General features: G+C 43.6%; 1 protein-coding gene across 7 annotated transcripts in view; it reads left to right on the top strand.

Annotated features, from left to right (window-relative positions):
- The window catches only part of LOC137426720 (apoptosis-stimulating of p53 protein 1), a 228,887-nt gene that overhangs the window by 159,090 nt on the left and 53,662 nt on the right, over positions 1–16,135 (top strand). For all 7 annotated transcript variants that reach the window (XM_078779089.1, XM_078779091.1, XM_078779092.1 and 4 more), the window contains 5 exons: positions 1,505–1,578; positions 10,787–10,888; positions 11,175–11,388; positions 14,298–14,509; positions 15,714–15,878. In XM_078779089.1, the coding sequence (XP_078635215.1) occupies positions 1,505–1,578; positions 10,787–10,888; positions 11,175–11,388; positions 14,298–14,509; positions 15,714–15,878 (767 nt within the window). The remainder of the gene's footprint in view (positions 1–1,504; positions 1,579–10,786; positions 10,889–11,174; positions 11,389–14,297; positions 14,510–15,713; positions 15,879–16,135) is intronic.

A 16,135-nucleotide genomic window follows, 5' to 3' on the forward strand; every position in this document is an offset into this window, starting at 1 on the left:
CGGATTCAGACTAAACTTGGTGGCCTGGTTGGATGTGTGATGAGGAAGAATTGATTAAATTTGGTCAAGATCCAAATACAGATCCAGATTCGAGAAATGTTTAATTTTTTAAGTGATTCTTCACGTTGGAGAGATGGGGCCAAAAACTATATATATATATGATGCAGAAATGCAGAAATGGGAGATTGGAGATGCAGTAAATAGGGCAAAATGGAGAAGATTGTCATGGGGACCGCGAGGCTAACCCCCGCTCTTGTCGGGAAAATGGCCTGAAAATGCCTGTTATTGTTGTTGTATATATATATATATAAATATGTCATGTTCTTTCAAAAAGTTGTGGACAAGTGATAAAACTTGGTGGACGAGTTGGGTGTGTAATAAGAACAAGCTGATTCGATTTTGATTCAGGTCTGGATCCAGATCCGGCCTATCAGTGGGATGCAAAACATAAACTGTTCAGCCTATCAGAGGTATGCGTTCTACCAAGTGCAGTTCTAGTTTTATGTTATTTGATTCAGAATTGAAAGTTTTTATTATGATGTTGGCCTTCCTCATGTCAATAAAAATTTGCACATCAGTTTGGGGAAAATGTGTCCAAACCAGATTCCATCAAAACCATTTGTCCAAACCATTTGCACTTGTCCAGTGCATACTCTGCCATTGCCGATCATTTTAGTGTTAGATATCATTGTACGTACTGTACTTGTTTCAATCCCCGACATCGCTCTTAAGCGTTCGACCAAAATGTCTTTTAATACAAGGAAACCTGTGCACAAGAGGAGTTCGTTCATTTGTCCCATCATGCCTACCAGTACATCATATCCACTGTCCCATCTTTCCTACGCCAAGTCCACACACCAACAATGCCACTTGCTGACAGTGGTCCTAATTATAGCTCGGCTAACTGATGCATGGAATTTGGCCAGGTTTCAGGCACACAACGACTCACTTTCTCTAAATATACCTTGAGATCCATAATGTCCACAAACTAACTGCAGAATGGACAGCCGGCTTCATGTCCTCATCTGAATGATGGCCTGCTTGAGAATGTACCGCCATCTCCTGGCATGCCATCAAAACTGAAATATTTAGCGGTCAGCCGGTCACACATCCTCCCCTCCGACCTCCCACGTGAAAGGGATTGTTGATTTTCAGCTTGAATCATATTGAAACATAGATGCTTGTCAAATTTTATGAGATTACTGCTGAATTCAGTTACCAGAAAAGAACTCAACCTCCCGGACAATTACATACCATCAGGGTTTTAATCCTGATACTTTTGTGACGAGGCGCAAGTTGAGTTTACTTGACATTTTTGATGCAATCTGTTGGTAGAACTGCTCCTTTTTTTAAATTAAAGTTCGTTTCCTTCGTTTTTACCTTCATGCGGTTGTGATAATCTGCTGCATTTAATTCTCGATTGTCTACGTCGCAACTTTCAACTATTGGAAGTTAATTTTGCAAGAGATATTAATGACGTGCCAGCTGCATGTTTATGTTCCAGAAAGCCAGAGAGGACAGACACACAGCAGCAAGCACAATGGTGTCCCGACTTCTGATCACAGGCAAGAGAATAGGGTATGTGCATCCAGTGGCATGTTGTGCCTCCTTCGCTCTTTTACATTTTTATTTTCCTTCCTTGTTTGCTTTTAATTAATTATCTTCACTCCCGCACTTCATTCTTCAAATATTTGCTCTTGGTTGGTAGTAATGGCATGACGGTACGTCAACACACTGCCATAGTTGTGGTACACTAGCTTTTATATGTTGGTTATCTATACTATAAAAGGAGCTATGTGTGTGTGTGTGTGCATGCAAGTTCCACCCATCGGTTGCACAGTTTGCCTGACCCCACGCACAATTTCTATACTACGGCTGCCAATTTAGGAACCCTTTAGAATTACCCTTTAGAAACCTTTTGAATTCACCTTTTAGAACCATTTAAAATTACCCTTTGGAACCATTTCTCTCAAGCAACGCTGTTACTGTGGAGGTTACGCAAGTTTCATCAGGGAACAGTTTGTCAGGGCAAGATCGAACGAGTGAAGAAAAGGTACGAAAAAAGTGTTGCCCGAGCTGATGTTCCTGTAACGACAAGGCCAGACAAATATGATCGTCCTCATGTCACACCCAGTAGATCTGAGTCAGGGGCATCCTCTTCCCGGCACTTTACCAAATCATCGAAAAGATTGTCAACTGAAACGAGAGAAGTTTGCTTTTCTTGTGATGAGGATGCAACAGTTGGGAAACTGAACGAGGTCTGCTCATTTGATGTTGGACGGCGGATCAATGAGGCAGTGCAGAATAGCAACCAGAACGGCACTCAGTTGAGAGCATACCTCCACCTGGTTGGCCATATCACTCAATGGTGAAGAATCGCTATAAAATTTCTACGAGCTGGATCCGGATCCGGATCTTCACCAAAATTGAATCGATTCTTCCGTGTCACATACAAAACCTGTCCAACAAGTTTCGTCCAAATCCGTCCATAACTTTTTGAGATATCCTGCTATGTATCATTTTTGCCCCTATCTCCCAATGGTGAAGAATCATTTAGAAATTAAATAAGTCTCATATCCGAATCCATATTCAGATCTTCACCAAAATCGAATCGAATCGTCCTTGTCACACACAAAACCTGTCCAACAAGTTTCGTCCAAATCCATCCACGCCTTTTTGAGATATCCCGCAATGTATCGTTTTTGGCCCGATCTCCCAATGGTGAAGAATCACGTAAAAAAAATTATAGTAGCCGGATCCGGATCTTCACCAAAATCTAATCATTTCGTCCTTGTCACATATGCTACATCTCTGCAAAATTTCGTCTGAATCCGTCCACAACCTTTTGGGATATTTTGTTCACAGACAAACGGACAGACAAACAGACAGGGGTGAAAACATAACGTCCATCCACCTTTGGTGGCGGAGGTAATAACATTGACTGGAATGCAAATTTGCAGTTCATTTTTCCCAATGACACAGTCATTGTCATCAAATATCACGGAAATTGTTGCATCAAGTTTTTTTTTTCTTTGAGAAAGAACCTGTGAACAACCCAATCCAGAAAAAATGGGTGAATCAGAGGAAATTGATAATTTAATTGCTGTGAATTGCAAATTCTTCATTTTTCTGGGAAGTCTTCTCGCTGATTGGGGCTTTCAACAGAATGGACGAGTTGTATCAGACTTACCAATCCCTCTTGCAATGTCATGGAGTTGTGGACTCAAAGTCATCGATGCATGATTTGAAGAAAAAAATTGAAGAAACTTTGTCTGACGTTGAATTTAGTAGGCCATCTAGAAAAAAACCCGAGGTTGTGTGCTCCAAATCTGCAAAAGACAGCTGTGAACACTGTGGCTACTAAATTTGGTGCAAACATGGACATGCAATTAGTATTTGAGTGTGCCACAGGTGTGCGTAAGAATGTCCGAGAAGCTGCAAACTTTTATTTGGTGTTTGACAGATCACTCTTAAAGGAGAATGTACCTAGCATTCTATACAATATGGCGAGGTGCATAGTTGGGGATTCCCAAGTGGAGATGTTGGATGACTCTTTGGAAGCCAGATCAGAGGTGCTACACAGAACAACCCTGAACATTGTACAGACAGTTATGTATGAAGTAAAGTCAAGAAGGCAGATTACTTACAAGCCAAATAAATTAGACTCTTCCTTCAGACATATTTCCTAGCCTGGTGTTGGTTTAACGGTTAGGGTGCTGGCTTGGGATCCTAGGATCCTGGGTTCGAATCCCGGTCAATCGCTGAATTAACACCAGGGGAAATCCCGGTCGAACGCTGAATTAAAATGACTCAGCCTGTCATCCTTCCGAGGTCGGCAAATTGAGGACCAGTTCACTGGTAATTCCCTGTGTGTCGCAAGAGGTGACTAACAGGGTTGGCGGCAGGAAGGGCATCCGGCCATAAAACATTGCTTCAAAAAGGGGACCACGGTGCCCAAAAAAGGCCAACCCCTGCTCTGCGGGGAAAAATGGCCTCTGAAGGTGATTCTTTTTCTTCAGACATATTTCCAGCTCGTGCGGAAACCAACACGTTCTTGACATTTGACTGCGGTCCATTCTTTCGCTCACAGCAAGAAGTTGGTGACATTCCTACATGCAATCGGTGTCTCGGTGTAGACTACGTCAGACTTTTGTGACTGGAAACGCAACTTGCTGAAACAGTCATTCAACAGATGTCTGCGAGCAGTGGTGTGTTCATGCATGTTGTTGTTGTTGTTGTTTTGGGGGAGGTTCATATTTAGTGTGAAATAACAAGAAATAGTAATACATTATACCATATAGTCAACAATGTTGTTTTTGTGTCATATCAATGTTTATTTGTGAGAAAAATATTTTTTAAATGACCATATAGTGACTTTCTGAAAAGGAGTTTTGGACTTGGAAAACAAAAGGCCACAATATGTACTGTATATGATCTCTTCCGGTGTTTGTAATCTTTTCCTTTGGTATGAAAAGAAGATGAAGGAAGATGGAATACAAACTAATTTAATCTGACATCTCTTGTGCTATTGTGATTTGGGTCGAGTGAGGAAGGATTCATGGTGGTTAAAAACAAAGATCGCAGGTAGGGATGGGAGATGAGATGGATGGTGGTGCACCGCTCGTTTGAAGGCCTGTTGGGAAAATTTCAATTGAACCGTCTCCAAAAGGCAGTTCCACAAACTGGAGAAAAGAGGAACAAAAGAGTGGATGTGTGCAGAAAGCCCGGAATTTGGGTTGTTTAACCAAGAGGGGTTTTACTTAACGAACATGTGCATCATTGGAGGAGTTGGAGAGAGTTGGACGGTTGAGAGAGCAGACAGAGCTCGACTGGAGGAGAGGTTGTAAAACTCCAGAGAAGCCACGTCAGCCATGCCTCGAGAGCATTCGATTCCACAGAATTCAGATTATATATAATAACCAACTTGTTTGTTTTTTTTGTATACATGATCGAGGCTCGTGAAAGAGCAAACATTAATCACACAAAAAGTCAAACCGATACATGAAACACAAAATAAGGGGAGCGGTAGACAAGATGGGGAGAGAGGGGGAAGGACACAAAACAACAATTGAGAGCAGGGACATCGAGAGAACTGTGGGAGGGAAAGGGCTTGGGGGAGGTGGGAGAGGTATAAAACACATGGACACTGCAAGGACTTCCACGAAAAAAGTTCGAATTTCAAAAAAGTGTATCTGGGTTGAATTAGCGAGGGTAGAAAAGATCAAGGTTTTGGATGGGGGAAGATAAGAGATGGTGGTGAACAGCTGTTTTAAAGACCTGGAGGGAGGAGTGGGATTGAAGGGAGTGGGGGAGTTTGTTCCAGAGGCGGGAGAAAAGAGGAATGAAAGAGTGAAGGTGAGCAGAGAGTCTTGATTTCGGCAGTTTAACCATAAGAGGGTTGCTGGCAGATCTTGTGTGACCTGTCGGAATATTTGGGGGACAGAGCCCAGAGAGAGCTGGGGGAGCAAGGCCGGAGAGGAGTCGGTAGAAGATAGAAAGACTACAACCTGCCTGCGGTGAGTGAGTGAAAGGCCCTCGAAGTTAGCTTCATCGCAGGAGATTCCAATGATTCTGAAAAATATCTTCTGAAAACTCTGAAATTCTGAAACTCTCTGAGATTAGTCGAGATCTCTGAGACTCTGAGATTCTGAAAACTTCAAATATTATGTACAATCCTCTCCCCAACAATAGCTTCTTTAAATCCAGGATATTCCCATGGTTATGTTTTCATAAATGGGCATCGAATAATTATCAGACTGATGCAATTGCTCAATTGTACCTTGAAGTGCACCAATTCAAATTACATGTTGCTGGAAAGTACTGTTTTTTTTTTTTTAATGGTGAAAAGTGTTTTCATGCACGTACACTCGTACAGTCACGTGAAAAAGTAAGTACACCCCATGTAAAGTTTTGACTTTTTCAACATACAGCTATTTGATCTTCATTTCAACAATATTGATAGATAAAGGTGATATAATATAACAAACACCATGAAACATTTACATTTTGTAGTCCATTGTATAATTTAAATAAACATAAATGCAAATTTCGCATGTGGAAAAAGTAAGTACACCCCTACGTTTATCACTACTTGAAATACCTAAAATTAGAATCAGGTGCACCAGCTCAGGTGCAAATGATTAGAACATCGTTAGAGAGGATCTTGGAGGAACCTGTCTTATTTAAACCTCAGACATTTAGTTTGGTTTGCTCTTTGTTGTTGAAGTGTGCGGCGTCACCATGCCTAGATCAAAAGAGCTCTCTGAGGTCTTCAGAAAGAAGCTTATAGATGCCTACGAGTCTGGGAAGGGATTTGAAAAGATCTCCAAACAATTTGAAATCAATCATTCGACTGTCTGGAAGATAATCTACAAGTGGAGAAGATTACAAACAACTGCCAACTTGTTCAGGCCAGGCCGCCCCAGCAAGTTCAGCCTGAGAGCAGACCACAAGATGCTGAAAGAAGTCTCCAAGAACCCCAGAATGTCATCACGGGACCTACAGGTAGCTCTTGCCACTGTTGATGTCAAAGTGCACGAGTCTACCATTAGAAAGAGGCTGCACTAATTTGATCTACATGGGAGGTGTGCCAGGAGGAAACCTTTGCTGTCCAGAAAGAACATCAGGGCAAGACTAAAGTTTGCCAATGAACACTGAGGCAAAGACCAGCACGTCTGGAACAATGTGCTCTGGACAGATGAGTCAAAGTTAGAGCTATTTGGCCACAGTAGCAGAAGACCTGTTTGGCAAAAACCAAAGACAGCATTTGACCACAAGAACCTGATACCAACTGTAAAGCATGGTGGTGGAAATATTATGTTTTGGGGCAGCTTTGCTGCATCAGGGCCTGGGCAGCTCACCGTCATAGAATCCACGATGAATTCTTCATTGTACCAGAGGGTGCTTGAGGATAATGTGAGGCCATCTGTCGGAAAGTTGAAGCTCAACCGAAGGTGGACCTTGCAACATGACAATGACCCTAAACATACCAGTAAATCCACCAAGGAATGGCTGAAAAGAAAGAAATGGAGGGTTCTGGAATGGCCAAGTCAAAGCCTGGATCTAAATCCCATCGAGATGTTGTGGGGGGATTTGAAACGAGCTGTGCATGAAGAAACCCCTCAAACATCGCACAGCTGAAAGAATTCTGAATGGAGGAGTGGGCAAAAATTTCTCCCAGTCGATGTCAGAGACTGGTAGACAGTTATAAGAAACGCCTACTTGAGGTTGTTTCTGCCAAAGGGGGCAATACCTCCTATTAGAGCCAAGGGTGTACTTACTTTTTCCACATGCGAAATTTGCATTTATGTTTATTTAAATTATACAATGGACTACAAAATGTAAATGTTTCATGATATTTGTTATATTATATCACCTTTATCTCTCAATATTGTTGAAATGAACATCAAATAGTTGTATGTTGAAATATGTTGGAAAAGTCAAAACTTTACATGGGGTTTACACATGGTGTACTTACTTTTTCACGTGACTGTATAATGGATGCATTATTACTATAGATGTGAACAAACTTAGACCTATGTGGTTGGTTATTTTAATCACCAAAATGGGTTAAGTGTTTCCTGAAGTTCATGGCTCCTAATCAGTGGGATAATAAAGTGTTTTTTTGTTTTCTTTAAAACGAGGCATCATGTCCGCTCGACTTTGAAATGGGATCCTTGAGAATGTTACTGCAAGGGTGTCGGTTACGCTGCCTTCCCACGTTCTTACCTGGAACAGGAAACCCCTCCAACTCTCCCAACCACAATCAAAATAAATGAACTTCAACCAAGCCACAAATCACTGAATTAAGACTATGCTTTCGTAATATCGATTTAATTACACATCAAAGCTTACAACACAACTTAATTATACACAAAAATTGACTACCAGTGACACAACAACTAAGTATAAAGGGACCAGCCGTGCATGCGTCATCATCGTTCGTATGCAGCACTTGGCTGTGGGTTGGCATCAGTTCTTGCAGGAGTGTGGCAATGCCGCTGATGCAGTGCCCTCTGTGGGTAAGGGCAAGAATTTTCAATTTGTTTAGGGTGCCAGTGACACCTCACCTCCTTTTTCTGAAGGACACCATGGGATTTTTAACCTCCACCATCTCGACAGGACACCCAGCTTAATATCCATCCGAGGGAGGGCACACGCATTGATGAATCGCCGTAGCTGTGAAACACCAGGATGACAGTTTCTAGCCGGGCCTAGATTCAAACCCAGGCTAGACAACTAGGCTATCCTGTCAGCCGAACTATACATGTGAGATATCCTATTTCGGCCTCAGAAGGTACTCAGGCCTAAATGTACTTAAACAGTCCCCAATGGAGTCTTTTCCTTGGTGCAGGTGTTCCATCTAGCTATGGCGAGGATTACCAGATGTGTCGCAGCGATGGTTCAATGCACAACGGCTGCAGCTCGAGGCCTTTGACAAACCAGGCTGCTTAGGCGAAATGCTGAATACCCTCGCGTACCAAGATTGGGTTTACGGGCCATTAGATGTGTATAAAATAAACTGCATAAGATGATGCCATGACCATGTCCGGACGAATACCCTGTAATGGTCTGAACACCGTTGGTACTGAAAGAGAATGTTCAAGTGATTATATTGAAATATTCATTCCACTGCTCCTGGGTTCGAATCCCGGTCGATCGCTGAATTAACGCCAGGGGGGTTGACTCAGCCTGTCATCCTTCCGAGGTCGGCTAATTGAGTACCAGTTCACTGGTAATTCCCTGCTTGTCGTAAAAGGCGACAAAAAGGGTTGGCGGCAGGAAGGGCATCCGGCCGTAAAACATTGCTTCAAAAAGGGGACCAAAAAACAACAACAACCACGGTCCCCGAAAAAGGCCAATCCCCGCTTTGCGGGGGAAAAATGGCCTCTAAAGGTGTTTTTTTTTATTTTTTTTCCATTCCACTGCTCACACCTTTATACCACTTATCCTTTGGTAAGCTTTGCTTGTCCGAACAGAGAAAGATTTCCAACAGACTTTGTTCGTGCTGTACTGCACAGAACACACAATGCCCCAAAGCCAAAATTTTGCCGTCATTCTTCTCCAATCTGAGGTGTTACCTCCGCCACCAAAGATGGATGGAGGTTATGTTTTCACCCCTGTCTGTCTGTCCGTTTGTGAACAAAATATCTCAAAAAGTTGTGGACGGGTTTGGACGAAACTTGGTGGACCGGTTGGGTGTCTGACAAGGACGATTCGATTCGATTCTGGTGAGGATCTGAATATGGATTCGGATATGAGAATTATTTAATTTTTTAAGTGCTTCTTCACCTTTGGGAGATTGGGCCAAAAACGATACATAGCGGGATATCTCAAAAAGTTGTAGATGGATTTGGACGAAACTTGTTGGACGGATTGTGTGTGTGACAAGGACAAATATATTCGATTTTAGTGAAGATATGAATATGGATTCGGATATGAGAATTATTTAATTTTTTAAGTGATTCTCACCATTGGGAGATGGGGCCAAAACCTATACATTGCGGGATATCTCAAAAAGTTGTGGACGGATTTGGACGAAACTTGTTGAACCGGTTGGGTGTCTGACAAGGACAAATAGATTCGATTTTGGTGAAGATCTGAATATGGATTCGGATATGAGAATTATTTAATTTTTTTAATGATTCTTCACCATTGGGAGATCGGGCCAAAACCTATACATTGCGGGATATCTCAAAAAGTTGTGGACGGATTTGGACGAAACTTGTTGAACCGGTTGGGTGTCTGACAAGGACAAATAGATTCGATTTTAGTGAAGATATGAATATGGATTCGGATATGAGAATTATTTAATTTTTTAAGTGATTCTCACCATTGGGAGATGGGGCCAAAACCTATACATTGCGGGATATCTCAAAAAGTTGTGGACGGATTTAGACGAAACTTTTTGGAACGGTTGTGTGTGTGACAATGAAGAATCGATTCAATTTTGGTGAACATCCGGATCCGGATCCAGCTAGTGGAATTTTTAAAGTGATTCTTCACCATTGAGTGATATGGCCAACCAGGTGGAGGTAGGTATGCTCTCTACTGAGTGCCGTTCTAGTTGTTGTTGTTTTGATCATATTCTTGTGTCGATAACCTCTGTGCACTGTGATTGATCTGAATCTTACAATGCACGATTAAGTTGTAATTTGGTACACGATGCTGTGCTGTAATTACTCCCATTCCTCCATACGCCGTGGTCGATGCTTTACCCTTTTCCCGTTTTTGTACAATGTAACTCAGGAAGGCTGCGGTGCTGAATAAAAATTAAATGCAACGATAAGTTTGATAAGTGCAACCTTTGGCCCAAATCTCGATGCGCTGAATGCACCTGAAAGCATCGAGGTGGAGAGGCTTGTTTTTTTCTCTCTCTCTTTCTATCTCGTCTTCATTGTTTTTAAAATAATAGAGGATTGTCTTCGAACACTCGGTAATGACAATAACTCACCTTTATTGAGGGCGCAATCATTTTTCCATAAGATTTTGAGCTGAGTGGTGCTTTGCAGATAAGTCAAGTAATGGGCTAATTATAGTTTTTGTATTCTGGCCTTGCTCACCGAGCACCGTTCTTGAAGAACTGAAGCCTTTTGGGGGCTTTAATTGGGCTTCGCTGCAGCCAATCGCTGCACTACATGCCGTAATAAGGGACGTCTTTGCCTGACGCATGCTGATTGGGCACAACAGCTGGCATGTCAATGCATCTGCATCCTTTCTTGCATGTCGTGAAAAGATAATAAATGCCAATACATGCACCTTCCATGCCGCTATCTCCTCCCAACAGGCCGGAAGCCCTGGAGTGGAGCTTACCTTAACGGAGCTTCAGGAGATGGCATCTCGTCAGCAGCAGCAGATAGAGGCTCAACAACATCAACTTGTTGCCAAGGTAATTTATTGTGTCCTCGGCAACTGATATTGCCATGGTAACCCATTTTTTGAGAGGTTGGTTCACGTGTCCATTCCACATTTTCTTTGTTATGACCTCTGATCATCACCATGAGGATCATAGCACGTATCCATGTGCATTATCTATGTTGTTGTTCATTTTTTGAGATTTGGGTTGTTGAATGGTAGTTAGCCATGCCATTAAATTGTTGGTCGGTCATTTGTGATAAGTTGTAAAGACTTCATGAGGTTCAAATATCCTTTATTAATGAAGTTGTTTTTAACAGGAACAGCGACTGCGTTTCCTGAAGCAGCAAGAAGCACGGCGGGGGCAGCAGGTGTCATCCGGAGGTGTGCAAAACAATACTGCACAACCTACGACCGAGAGTGAGAAGCTGCGTGTGCTTCGGGAGCGCATGGAGAGCCAAGAAGCTAAACTGCGCAGGATCCGCGCCATGCGGGGCCAGGCCGAGACGAGCCGCCTGCTCAACAAGAATCTTGGTGCGTTGCCATGCAGCTTGGCAGAGACTCTCATCATCTCCTACACTCACTCATCATGTCTTAATTTGTGACAAAAGGGAGTGAGTTTCGTAGATCGCCAAGTTCATCAACAAGGGAGGTTATTAGGCAATTTATAAGGCCAGGCTCTTCTGGGTTTTTTTATCGGAATCATGCATGGACATCATGCTAACACTAAAAATCATTAAAATGGTTATGCAACTGCATAATAATTTTTTTCAAGAACAACAAGGAGTTGATATTCTAGGTTCCCTGCCTTTTTGGTGACATGAGGAAAAGATCTGTGTAATATGATAGCTAAACCTTGAACTTGATAGCCGAATGCCTCAACTCTGTGTTTGCCTCAAAATCTTTAGTCCCAAACCCATCTCTCTCTGTTCCCACCTTTCCCACTCGAACCCAACTGCTCCTGGACTCTGTGTCCTTCTCTCCTGACAAGGTGGAGGAGTTTTTGTCTAACCTCGACTCTGATTCTGCAACTGGACCAGACGGCATCAGCCCACGGGTCCTAAAATCCTGTTCTTCCGCTCTATCTCACCCTCTCTCTGTTCTTTTCACCCTCTCTTTTGCTCAAGGTCATCTGCTAGCATCTTGGAAATCAGCAAACATTACCGCTTTACACAAAAAAGGTGCAAAAACAGATCCTTGCAACTACAGACCAATCAGCCTGCTTCCAATTATCAGCAAAGTCATGGAATCCATCATTGCTTCGGATATGAAATCTTTCCTCTTCTCCAATGGCTTGATCTCTGATCATCAATTTGGTTTCAGACCAGGTCATTCTACTCTGGACATGCTGCTTCTGCTGTCTCAACAATGGATGGAGGTCCTCAATGCCAAACAGGAAATCAGAGCTGTCTCCCTTGACATATCACGTGCCTTCGATACGGTCTGGCACCCAGCTCTGCTCACCAAACTCTCCTCCTATGGTATCCATGGAAATTCTCCACGCATGGCTTGCGGACTTCCTCTCTGGTCGTAGTCAACGTGTGGCCCTGAATGGATTTCTCTCATCTCCCCTTCCTGTTCAGGCTGGAGCTTTTTCTGGTCTTTATCAATGATCTCTCCGACTCTCTGGAAAATCCTCTCTATCTCTTTGCTGATGACTCCACTCTCTGCCGCTCCATTCCTCTTCCCTCAGATCGGCAGTCTGCAGCCTCCTCACTCTCTGAAGACCTGGACAAAATCACAGACTGGTCAAACAAGTGGAACATGTCTTGCAATCCTGACAAATCTCACACTCTTACTATGTCTCTCCGAAAAGATCGACTGGACAACCCTCCCATCTACTTTCTCAACAATCCTCTCCACGAAGTTCTGTCGCTCAAGCTTTTGGGTCTCACTATCTGCCATGATATTTATTGGGAAAACCACATTTCCAAGCTGGCCTCCAAAGCCAGTCGCCGACTGGGGTTAGGGTTAGGTTTGGGGAGTCGACTCCGTCGACTGTTCTTCCGCAAGGCATGACTCCGTCGTGCGAAGTCCTTCCTAGGCACACCTGAGCTCCTCACCACATACAAGGCTTTCATCCGCAGCTCAATGGAATACTGTTCTCCCCTATGGGCCGGTGCTCCTGCCTCACACCTAGCTCGGCTTCACGCTGTTGAAACCAAAGCTTTCAGAATCATTGGAATCTCCCACGATGAAGCTGATTCTGAGGGCCTTCATCTCACCCACCGCAGGCAGGTAGGTGGTCTTTCTGTCTTCTACCGACTCCTCTCCGGCCTTGCTCCCCCAGCTCTCTCTGTGCTCTGTCCCGCAAATATTCCTACAGGTCGCACAAGATCTGCCTGCAACCCTCTGATGGTTAAACTGCCGAAATCTCGGCTCTCTGCTCACCTTCACTCTTTCATTCCTCTTTTCTCCCGCCTCTGGAACAAACTCCCACACTCCCTTCAATCCCACTCCTCCCTCCAGGTCTTTAAAACAGCTGTTCACCACAATCTCCTATCTTCCCCCATCCAAAACCTTGATCTTTTCTACCGCCGCTAATTCACCCCAGATCCACCTTGTTTGAAATTCCAACTTCTTTCCTGGAAGTCCTGGCAGTGTCCATATGTTTTATACCTCTCCCACCCCCCCCCCCTTCCCATGCCTCACCCCCCAAAGCCCTCTCCCTCCCACAGATCTCTCGATGTCTCCATGTCTCTCGGTCCCTGCTCTCAAATGTTGTGTTTGTGTCCTTCCCCCTCTCTCCCCATCTTGTCTACCGCTCCCGATGTTATATGTTTTATGTGTCGGTTTGTCTTTCTGTGTGATTAATGTTCGCTCTTTCACGAGCCTCGATCTTGTATTAAAAAAGAAAAAAAAAACAAAAAACGTTTTTTAAAATATCAAGCACACAAGCCAAGTTACCGTGATGGTTGTCATGGCAACAGAATTCAGTCAATCGCAGCCGCAATATAATCAGGTTGATGTCATGAGGAATAGATATCTGCAATATGAAAGCTAAATGGTCAACATTTTTTGAAATAATTCAAATGGTCAACATTTTTTGAAATATGACGTACACAAAAGTATATGGACGGACGATCGGTCGGTCAGACAGTCGGACGGAGCTCATTTTATTGTCCCTCGTCTCCGACCTTGTCGGAGGGGTGGGAGCCGGGGGGCGATTATTATTCCCCTACCGGTTTCACCGAAGGGAACAATAGGTTTGCTCTCCGCCTGTCTATCTATACGTCCATCTGTCTGTCTCACCTTTGGTTTTTCAGACTTTTTTACCCATACCCTTTAACATATTCAACTGAAACTTGGTATGTGGATATATTATGATAAGTTACAGAAAAAGTTGAGATCCAGGGCGTTTTGTCAATTTGACCATCTATATCAGAATATCATCTGACCATCTTCTCTGTCTACCCCAATCCTTGCATATGGATATCCCACAGCACTTGAGATTGAGCAGGCTGGCAGGTTATTTCAGGAGAAGCAGCGTGAGCTTCAGGTCGCTGTTGCACGTGTGGATCAACTGAGCCGCCAGCTTGACGAGCTGAGTGCCGCACGAATCCCAAACCCCACTCGTGGGCCTGGCTATAACACAGGCAATCCAGCTGTGGTGCAAGGCAACCGCAGTCTTGATCAGCTCTACAGGGAGCTCCAGGTTGGATAACTTGATGGATGTGGGGTTTGGGGGAAATGTTTTCAGAGTTTTTAATGTCTTCATGTTTGTTTCATTTGTGTGTATGTATTGTTATTGTGATCTCCCTCTGCTTTTGGCTTATTACGCATTTACCATAAGTCGTTATAATATAGTTAGTTGAATGTTAGAGTGTGTGTGCTTTATGTTGATGTGCGTGGTTTTGTCTGGTCCTCCATCTCCTTCTTTCTTTCTCAGGCTGTGCCTGGATGGGATTAAGGGTAGAGGAGTAGCAGACGAAACCAGAATCCTGTCCAGGTTCCGCTTGATGACTCAATCTTTGTCTATTTGGCTTCCTCCTGATGCTCCAGTGCTGTATTTTGTCAGTTAGTTGATTACTACCATACCTCCTCTGCCTTTCACACACACACACACAGGTGGATACGGTCTACATTCCACCTCCTGAAACCCACCTACATGTTGAAGATAACAGCCAACAAACAGCACATGCACACACACACATAGACATGCACACACACACATATATATATATACATATATGCATGCACACACGGAGATGGATACTACGAGACCTGGGAGAGCTCCGCTCCGCCATCTGAAACCCTCATATGGAGATAACAACCAACGACACACACACACACACACCATTTTTCCAGTCCTGTCTTGTGGCCACATTGGAAGAAGACAGCTCCATATTAAACAGACTATCTTTCTCTGTGCCACAGATGTCGAGCATGACTAACAGTGTGTGCGAAACCACCATCTTAGGTGTTTGAGATTCGTGTGCAAATTTCCACTCCAAATTTGGTGTGCATGCAACTTAGCAACTTTGTTTTCTATTTGGAGTTTTTTTTTAATCACTTCTCATTTACGTCACCATTGGTACAGAAAAGTGGTGGAGTGGAGCACAGTGAGGGGATGGATAGTGAAAGAAAGAGTGGTGTGCTTGCAATGAACTGCTCATGACTGGCTTTTTGGGAGAATGTGGATTGGTTTATCTTGATCAGGGCTTTGCTCTGTGTCTATCACGTTGCCCTTTCCCCTCTTTGTTATTGGAACCACCGCTTCCCTCCTTACCACACCACTTCCTGTTTGCCTTTTGCACTGCTTATTGTTACCAACTGTGTCAAATGCTTTCCTAAATGTTGAAGCAGCGGGACCTCCTGAGCTTTTTTTCTGCCCTTGCCGCCTTGCTTCCTCACTCCAGCTGCGTAACAAACTCAACCAGGAGCAGAGTGCAAAATTACAGCAGCAAAGGGACCTACTGAACCGCCGCAATCAGGAGGTCATAACGATGGACCGTCGGATCAGGGAGCTGCGTGAGCGACTGCGTAGCAAGAAGGCCACAGCACAGCACAAAGAGAACATTCCTGTACGTCTGGTCTTCTGCATGGCATTGCTGCAAACTGTGCGGGCTGAGAGGGCGAGATTGCTTGTGCATCATCTTGAAGATCAATTTTGATGATGTGATACGATTAGCTGCTGGGTTTGCAGGTATCATTTAGGCATGGCTGGATTTCATGTTATTGGTTTTTTATTTTGCAGTGACTGGCTCCTAAGGTCTCTTTTATTTTATGATACAATGTCAAGGATGAACAAAAGAAGGGTGCAGAGATAGCATACACCAAT

The sequence above is a fragment of the Myxine glutinosa genome, chromosome 5 (genome assembly GCF_964187855.1).
Source record: "Myxine glutinosa chromosome 5, kmMyxGlut1.1, whole genome shotgun sequence".
Classification (NCBI taxonomy): Eukaryota; Metazoa; Chordata; class Myxini; order Myxiniformes; family Myxinidae; genus Myxine; species Myxine glutinosa.